Below are 9,222 nucleotides of genomic sequence, written 5' to 3'. Positions count from 1 at the left end.
CATATACACAACTACGGTGTAGTTATGCAATGAATGAAAAACTTGGGTCGCAGGTTCCTCAACAGTGCATTACAAGATATCTATACATGTGTATACCTCCACCATTAAACTGTCATATTCTGCACATTTCTTATACTATCTAGGTGGGAGTAAGTCCTACATGTGCAAGTCATGAGCAAGTCTAAAGTCTTGACCTACAAGTATCAAGCAAGTCCCAAGTCACTGTGGTGAGAGTCAAGCAAGTCAAGTCAAGTCATTGCTCAGGTCAAACAAGTCAAGTCAAGTCATACGAAATTCTGATGAATAAGCCCAGTTTCCGCATTTAAATCAGTTAAAAGACAGTGGTTATGAAAATGGATTCAACCCACACTATGATCTTCATTACATACAAAGTTAATCATTTGAAATCTAATTTAGACCGATGAAAATCATATTAGATTCATATTAACCCCAGAACTGAAGACAATATAGCTAGGAATCAAAAAGTATGTTCAAAAAGGCAGAATTCCAGGTAAGAAAAATCATATATGGCATTTGCCATTACACATATTTAGTTTAAATGTCTGTTAACACTAGAACCGCCAACAGCGTCAGCACCTACATAGATATCATTTTCAAACCATTTAATTTGTTCCTCTTCATAATTTCCTTATAAACTAAGCAGGACGATTTAAAACTCACTTAATTGGGTTCATTTTGAAATGGCTTCAGTTTATCATCATAACAGATCAAAAAGTTCAGATTCATTTTACAATAAATCAAGGAATCATTTAAACAAACTACTAAAAGTAGATGAAGTACATTATAAAAAAGTTTCCAGTAACTTCTGATAATAACACAGGGGAAATAAACGAGGCATCTCTTTTCCTCTCTCTCTCTCCTGACAGCCAGTCAGTATCAGGGTTAGTCAAAATGAATCCCTTGGTGTTCATTTACCCCGTTTTGTCTTCTCTTTGCTTAATCGATTTGAAACCAAGTCTAACGTAGCTTAAACTTAACGTTAGCTTTCTAGCTAACACAACACATTCACGTAGCCTACCTTTCTCTGTGTTTTTTTTTTGTAGTGACGAATGAAGTGGGATGTTGTGGTGGTCCTGTCACTGATCTTTTTGCTGCAGACCCTGCATACCGCTGTTCTCTTCTTATTAGCGTCATCGACAAAATAATCCTTGAATCCAAACTTATAGTTAGGGAAAGTTAGGTATTTTTTTAGCCATATCGTGAAATAATTTATTACCAATAGCTTTTTTTACCATATGTTCCTATAGGTGTCTAGTAACACCTCCCGATTTATCCACAGCCAAATCCTCTGGGAATTGCCTTGAGAGCCAATCAAAGTTAGGGTGCCCATAGGGCGTGGGTAAAAATAGTGAAAAAAATGTTTCTACCAAAAGTGACTTTTGAGATGTCTAACTAGGGGTTTTTAGGGGTGCTGAATCTGTCCCAGTCATTGGTTTTGAGTAAAAATGACTCCAACTCCATAAACAATCCATAAAAAGTGGTTTTATTGAACAATTGCAAATCAAAACTAGCGTTATTAGTTGACATTTTAACAAACCTCATCAAACTCCCCTGCATCTCCCTCACTATTATTATCATCTGGCTGGTTGATGTTCTGGCAAGAGTTACCATGACAGTTCCCACAAGCAGAAATACATTTGACTCCTTGCTTTTTACAGCAGCACCTGAGAGTGCCACAGTCACCTGCGCAGTTGCAGCAGACTAACTTCAGAAGGTAATCTGGTGCCATGGGATCTGTTGTAGGGACTGGTTCATAACCATGTTTTCCTTGTTTCCATCCATACTCAAGGACATCCAAAGATGGACTTTGTAGCATTAGCCAATCTCTGGTCTGGAGATATGCCCGCAGTGAGTGCTGTGCTGCAGCTCCTGTAGTTGGAGGCAGTTTCTCAGGCTTGATGCTCCCAGCTGCCGCCCGCTTGCTGAAGATATCAAATCTTAAATCTTCCAAATCTCCAGATGGATTACCATGGAATATGTTCTTGAACAGTTCGCAGCCAGCTTCGATGATGTCACTTTTCTTGGCTCTGATGTCACAGAACACATCCATGGCCCGCTCTGATTTGTCAGTCTGGCAGAGCTTGCTGAGCAACGTTGGTTTGCTAAACCCAGAAATTGCTGATACAGTATCACAGCCAGAGAAGCTATGTAGGAATATAAGGTATTTACGGTACCTCTCCGGGAGTGCCTCTCGAATCTTTCTGACATCATAAGATGTATCTTTAGCTGTCGTGAGGAAGACCGGGTGGTTTGCCCTATGATGGACCAGCATAACCAGGACGTCTGTGTCCTCAGCCCTCACCTCAACAGAAGACTCTATTGCCTCATTTAGTGCTGCAGACACGATGGAGGTGTCAGCATCATCAGAGCATAGTTGAACACTGATCCTAGCTCTTTGGAAGGTCTCAGCAAGGAGCAGAATGAGCTGAGCCTTGTTGTTCTTGTTGTCAAGAAACCTTTCCCGCGGAATGATGTTTTTTAAGTCTGGACGAATCTGAATGTCACAGCATGCATTCTTGGTTCGTCTCAGGTGGTCATGGTCCTTGGTGGAGCTACCATATCCATCAAAGACCACAGTGATCCGGACGTGCTGGCTACCCATGGACATCACAAACCGGAGGTAGCTCTCAGTGATGTCCTTCCACGTGAGGTTAGCCTCCCATTTGACGCTGTGCAGGAGCCAACCGCCATCAACCACCAGGCTTGTGCAGGTTAGTTTTTCAACAGGCTCCACAAAAGCCTTCAGGAACTTTGCTAGGGCAGCCTTGTCTGGCTTTCGCAACTTCTGATTCTTGTCAAATAGAGACATTGGTGTTGGCGTCAACTCAAAGCGCAAAGCTTCTTTGGTCTTGACTTCACGCTCACTAATGATGATGAGGCGGTTGAAGAGCTTGAGTGAGTCAGTGATTAGCTTCTCTCCATTGATTTTAGGAGCAGATCTGAGGCTTGCCAATGACTTGACCTTGTGCTTGGTTTCCATTGCATCCAGAACAGTTTTCCCATCCATCTTGGCCTGTATGGCTCTGCCAACCTCCTCTGCCTGATCAGCATTGACTGAGTCCCCAGGAGTGCTGCTGAACCCCGTCGAGAAAGATACCAGGGTCTTACTGTCCCGTATGGAATCAAAGGGGTTGACTTCCTCCAACCATCCAACTATGGCATTAACAGAGTCATTGTCTTTCTCCATCTGGGCTTTTGTGATGTCTGTGTGGATAGGTACCCTACGTTTGTTCATTACTCCTTCAAGCTCCTGGTGAATGAATGAGAAGTGGTTGAGAGTCTGAACCCAACACTTGTGAGCAGATTTGTTCCGGAACCGCCCTCTGCTTAAACCACCTGAGGATTTGGCCTCACGCATGAGTGTGGTTTCTATTGTGATGTCAGTCCATGTGCCTGACCACTCATGGTCTGAGAACCGGACTACATGGTTGCCATACACAGTAAACTTGGACAGAGTTTCCTGGAACATGGGACAGTCCTGTCGCTGCTGCATTAGTTGTACATAGAGCCTTGCTCCCTTTGCGTACTGATGGTGCCCTGCTGCTGCAAAGGTGTTCAGCATTCCAATGATGCAGCTGAGGTGACCTGTGTGGTCTGGGACACGCTCACTCCTGATAAATACCTTGATTAGATCGATTCTGCCATAGTACCAGACCCAGAGTGCAGGTGTTCTTCCAGCCTTAGACAAAGTCTTCAACCTCTCCTCCATCCTCTCCTTGAACACAGTGACTATCCTTGGTGTGTCCATGGAACCTGTTAGAGATAGACAGTTTTAATTGTATTACTACATAATGAGAAAATATAATTCGGCATACTCCGAGATAGTTTGAGACACAGATTAGGGAAAGGTCAAATTACCTCTTTTCATTTCTTTTGCAGTCCTGATGAAGTTCTCCATGTCTTCATAGTCCTGCTCGCTGAACGCAACATCTTTCAGCAAAAACTTGGTAATTGCCGCTGATGCAAGAAGGTGGAACCGGATGGCCTTAGCATAAGCCCTGCCTGAGAGAATGTGTTCTGCAGTGTTGCTGCCTGGGTAAACTAGCTGTATCAGCTCTTGCAGCCCTGAGTCTGCCATAATAACCCCAATAGAGCCCAGGAAGCTTTTCAGGAGATGAAACCCTCCTAGTCTAGTGATGATGGGCAAGTCAGACTGGAGAACTATCTGAGTTGCTTTCAGCCATATTGGCATGTCAAATGTGATGACAGCAGGAGACTGACCGCTGCGTAGGCACTCCATTAGAGTAGTGTAGATGGTTCTGTACTCGTTTGGGTCACCCTCAATGATTGGAAGAAACTCAATGAGGGACTTTTTCCTGCATTCAGTTTGATGTATGGATTTCATGAAGCCATTCCAGTTCGGATGTTCAAATGTGGCGTTGTAATTCTTGATAGCCCATCCTGCCATCCAACCAATGTCCCCTGACTTCAAAACCGGAGGGTCTTGGTGGAGATCAGCTATGGGAACCAAACGGATGTCTGCCAATCCTGCTTTGTTTTTTGGTACAAAGGACAGTATTTTCACCTCTGTTGCTTTGAGAGTTGCTACCTTTTCCTCAACTGCCATGTTCCTCCTTGGTATGGTTGTGTGAAGCTCATGTTATCTTGTTGCTGGAGCAGGAGAAGTTACTCTGATCATGCCCATTGCATGGAATGCTGTGTTTCCTTGTAGTGAGGCAATGTTGAGATCTATATTATCACCAACACATTGATGAACAGTGCTATCGGCAGGAACAAAGAGGGCAAATGTTTGCTGATTCTCTTCATGCATTCCAGAACCACTCTCCTCTTGCTCCTCTGGCTGTTCTGCAGATAGGACTGCATCGACCTCTGCTTCCTCATGCTCCACAACATCTATACCATCTTCATCTGTGATTATGGTATCCTGGTCCATGCTACCACATCCATTTTTCACGTTCAAGTAACAATACTTGTAGTGATGGAGCTCAACATATGATTCAGAGTATCCTAAGTGATGAATACGGTCAATCAACCACTTTGATCCAAACATGTGGTCAAGCTGAATTGTAAGTCCAAGTTGGGAGGGCATAACTCCTGATCGAGGGCGGTATGCTTTCAGGAGGTTCTGTCCCCACATTGCCACCTTTTCGTCAGTTTTTACAATTGCCTTCAGCAACTGCTTGAGGCTGTCAGGAATCAGAGCAAGTTGGCTCTGTGTATTGGTCATGCTGTCTACTGAGGGATACTGCTTTGTGTCGAGTGAAACTCTTGCCAAGTCTCCACAGATCAGATGAATGGCAGTGGAAATTATGAGGTCTTTAAGTGCAGAATCATCCATGGTTTGTGAGGGGTTGATGACCTGCTGATGGTAGTCTCGGAGGATTGCCTCTGTAGTGTCTTTTAGCCACACAATGAATCTTCCTCCCTCATCTAATGTGAAACAGAGAGACTCCTCATAATGTTCCTGAAGCTTTTTTTTAAGATACATCCGTCCATATGTGAGACTTTTGTCCTCCGTGGGGTCAAGTTCTTCCATCTTCATGTGGATCTCAGCGAGACTTGTTACACCATGCTCCACTTCTTCATCCATCCATTTGCACAGTTTCTCAAACAGCAACTGCCTCTCCTCATCTGTAGGCCGTCCGACCTGTGGGGGAAAAACAACTTTTAATTGAAATGATTGGCTTCAGAACCTTGTCTACAGAGTCTGGGACTTCTGGTCTTGAAAAAAATATATTACCCCAGAGTTTGTAACTGGGTTCTCGAACTGGGACCTGCACCGAAGATGATACAGTGCCTCTTCAGCTACCAAATCTATTATTCCAGACAGGCGACCAGCAACTTCAACTCCCCAGGCATCTCCTCGTCTCACAGCTGTCTCCAACAAATTCCTTTTCAGTCTGTCCTGGAAGCGATTGTCAGGTGCACGATACAACTTCCGGGCTGTGTCTGGGTTATAGCCACATATATGATTTACTAAAGAGAGTTTTAATTTGAAAAAAAAGAAAGACCTTTCAAACTCATTCATGAGAATGTAGAAGACAGGCAACTTACTAGGGTATTTTACAAGCATTTCAACATTGATGCTCTTATTGCAGAGGATACAAACATCACGGTAGACCAGGTGTGCTGATGGGGTTTGGAATGTGGAGCTACCAGCACTTGAAGTACTTGGCCCAGACAGTACGCTGCGTCTTTTCATCCTGTCTGATCGTTGGTCTTGAGCATCTTGTCCTTTGGATGGATGAAAGACAATTTCGTGAGCTTTTATTCATGCCACAAAATGTATTGGATTGAAATGATGAGTTGAACGGAATGATTGACAGAAAGTGGCAACAACATTGACATAATGAAAAAGAAAACCTGAACGTTTCGCAATGGATACACTTCTCGAACGATGGTACAACTCGGTTCTACAATCCAAATGGTACTTCAGCTTGGGGTCATCTCCATCATTCCAGTCCTCATGTAGTCTGTTGATCAGCATTGCATCATCTACGATCTCAGAATAAGATAATAGCTGCTGATAACCTTTGTGAGTGACTTTTGAGAGTTTTTGCATTTCAGTCCCAGGACCACCACAGATGAAGCACCTCAAACCATGACAATTTGTGGTATCAACTTCCATACTGTCCTAAAAAGACAAGACAGCTCGGTGAACAATTACTTTTTCTTTTTGTTTACTAGGCAAGGCAAGGCAAAGGCAAGACTTATCAAACATATCATGCAGAATGGGTCCACACAGCCACATTAATAGATTATGTGTAACTATGAACAATAATCTCACTTTGAATCATATAGTGAGCCCACTATAAAATGACACAATTTACAACACAATTAATGTTGATCAATGACACAGAGACTATTTATAATGGTTTATTTAGCTAAGGTACTAGATTTGATATTAGCCTAATGTTAGCTAACTTAAGCTGGATGCTAGCTAGCAACATTCATTTTAGGCTGTAACTAAGAGATAAAAATGATGCATGGGCCTATAAATAAATGTATAGCCAACTAAACTTTAGAAAGCAAAATTATTTACTTACCATGTCAGAAAGTAACTTTGTTGTGGGCGTGTTGGAGCAGTGGTTAGTGTCTTCGACTGGTATACGGGAGGCCTGGGTTCAATCTGCACGCTTTGAATAAAAGCAGCTGCAAAATACCTCTACCTTGATATTCTCCACGTGCAGAGAAGTAATTATACTGAGCACGTACCTAGCAGATGTCATTACTGTAGTGTCTTTTAAATTCAGAGTGGATTATTCAATGTGTAGAATACATTTTTCACCCCAAATCCATAGGTTAAATTTGACAGATCAATATTTCAGGGTTAAGGAGTCATTTTGACTCAAAACTAATGGCTGGGATAGATTCAGCACCCCTAAAAAACCATAGTTAGACATCTCAAAAGTCACTTTTGGTAGAAAAAATGTTTTCACTATTTTTACCCAGGCCCTCTGGGCACCCCAACTTTGATTGGCTCTCAAGGCGATTCCCAGAGGATTTGGCTGTGGATAAATTGGGAGATGTTACTAGACACCTATAGGGACATATGGTAAAAAAAGCTATTGGTAATAAATTATTTCACGATATGGCCAAAAAAATACCTAACTTTCCCTAACTACTTAACTATTTTTGGAGTAAAGCTAGCCGCTGCCATGTTAACTGACACTCCTGCCGTCTAGTGGGTTGCCAGGTCTGCGCGCATAGCGTTATAATCAACTTTTTCGAAAAAACTAAACGTAATATCCCACTACAAAAACAAACGCAAATATTTAATTTTAAACAGTCAAGTCCTTTAAAAAAAAAACCTGCAAGTGGCTCTTCAAGAGCATTCCATGGAACATGACAAAAATTGTATCTCGAGCCGGTTTCTCAAACTTACCTACCCCACCTTTAAATGTTGTGACTATAACACGAAATGCCATGAGACTGGGTTGTTACAGCAGCAGGAGTAAACTCCAGTGTGTGTATTCATGTAATAAAGGCACATGCCATTCCGTAACCGTGTGTCTCCAGGCACACACACAGAACTTCTGAGTAGGATTCATTTGGTTTTGGCCTTATGCCTCTTGGAATTAGGTGATGCTTTAAAGATATGCTCTTCTTATTTTCTTATTGTCTTGCTATGTTCAGGGCGTTTCAAGGGGCCTCCTGTGGGCAGTGGTGTGTCGCCTCCAGGCACTCACAGCCTGCAGGCTGCTGGAAATGTAGAAACTAGGTTACATCGCTGCTTCCTTGCCGTGGACTTTTAAAGAGCCGCAGGTCTGTGTGTGTGATGTACCGAGAGCAGGGGTGACACACACACACACACACACACACACACACACACACACACACACACACACACACACACACACACACACACACACACACACACACACACACACACACACACACACACACACACACACACACACACACACACACACACACACACACACACACACACACACACACACACACACACACACACACACAGCAGACAGGATAAAGTGTTCACTTGGGCTGCATTCACTCAGATCCGGGGAGGAGGGTCAACTCTAAACGGTGTGTTTACTAACTGACAAGTCTTGCGTATTGTGCCTTTAAGAAAAGTTCTCTCTGAGAAATGGTACACAGTTCTGCAACCATGATTATTATTTTCCTTTTTTGGAATATAAGGGCAGCAGCAGGACAAGGTTTACGACTGATTAATGCATCAATAATTATAATCGAAACATATCATATGTATTATTCTGAAATGGACCAATCTGAACAATGACTACTTTTACTTTTGGTACTTTAACTATATTTTGATGCTAATACTTTTCTACTTTTACTTGAGTAACATTTTGATTGCAGGACTTTTACTGTAACAGAGTTTTCCCACAATGTGGTACTATTCATTTTACTTAAGTACAAGATCTGAGTACTTCTACTTTTACTCATTAGCCGCGTTCACACCGCGTACTTTGCAGTACTTAGTGCCAGCACTTAGTGCCCCGGCACTTATTACCCCAGGGCACTAAGTACCAATCGCGTTTACACCGGAGTACTTTGCCCTGAGGGAAGATTACGCAAATGAGCCGCTGACGTCACTTCGTCTTCTTCTGCTTTGGGTTTACTGGCAGGCTGCAAACAACTTCACGGCATATACTGCCACCCTAAGTCCCTGGCCGGAAGTCCCCGGAGTTGGGGACTGGCTTCAGTAGAAGCTGCTGGGACTCCCCAGCAGCTGAAGCCTTCTGAGTAAATCGC

General features: G+C 42.9%; 2 protein-coding genes across 2 annotated transcripts; both read right to left on the bottom strand.

The window, feature by feature from the left end:
• Positions 1-1,483: 1,483 nt before the first annotated feature.
• On the bottom strand, positions 1,484-5,108 carry LOC307032537 (uncharacterized protein). Its single transcript, XM_079670588.1, has 2 exons — positions 3,880-5,108; positions 1,484-3,774 (listed from the first exon to the last, which is right to left on the bottom strand). The coding sequence occupies exons 1-2, from the start codon at positions 4,586-4,588 to the stop codon at positions 1,550-1,552; spliced, it is 2,934 nt and encodes a 977-aa protein (XP_079526714.1). The 5' UTR covers positions 4,589-5,108; the 3' UTR covers positions 1,484-1,549.
• On the bottom strand, positions 4,622-7,587 carry LOC307034529 (uncharacterized protein; the record flags this gene model as incomplete). Its single annotated transcript, XM_079673355.1, has 4 exons — positions 6,346-7,587; positions 6,037-6,216; positions 5,723-5,931; positions 4,622-5,629 (listed from the first exon to the last, which is right to left on the bottom strand). Exons 1-4 carry the CDS (start codon positions 6,608-6,610, stop codon positions 4,622-4,624), a joined length of 1,662 nt encoding a protein of 553 aa, XP_079529481.1. The 5' UTR covers positions 6,611-7,587.
• Between the last annotated feature and the right edge of the window lie 1,635 nt (positions 7,588-9,222).

Source organism: Notothenia rossii (assembly GCF_949606895.1).
Source record: "Notothenia rossii genome assembly, chromosome: 3".
NCBI classification, from domain to species: domain Eukaryota; kingdom Metazoa; phylum Chordata; class Actinopteri; order Perciformes; family Nototheniidae; genus Notothenia; species Notothenia rossii.
Note: the sequence above shows the minus strand (reverse complement) of the source record. Positions and strands in the feature narration are given on the sequence as shown.

What these genes read in the sequence shown, in the direction of transcription:
- LOC307032537 (XM_079670588.1), bottom strand. Translation starts at nt 4,588, where the DNA reads ATGGCAGTTGAGGAAAAGGTAGCAACTCTCAAAGCAACAGAGGTGAAA. An exon ending in TGCAAAAGAAATGAAAAGAG is followed by an intron (nt 3,775 to 3,879) that starts GTAATTTGACCT and finishes TATCTCTAACAG; the next exon opens with GTTCCATGGACACACCAAGG.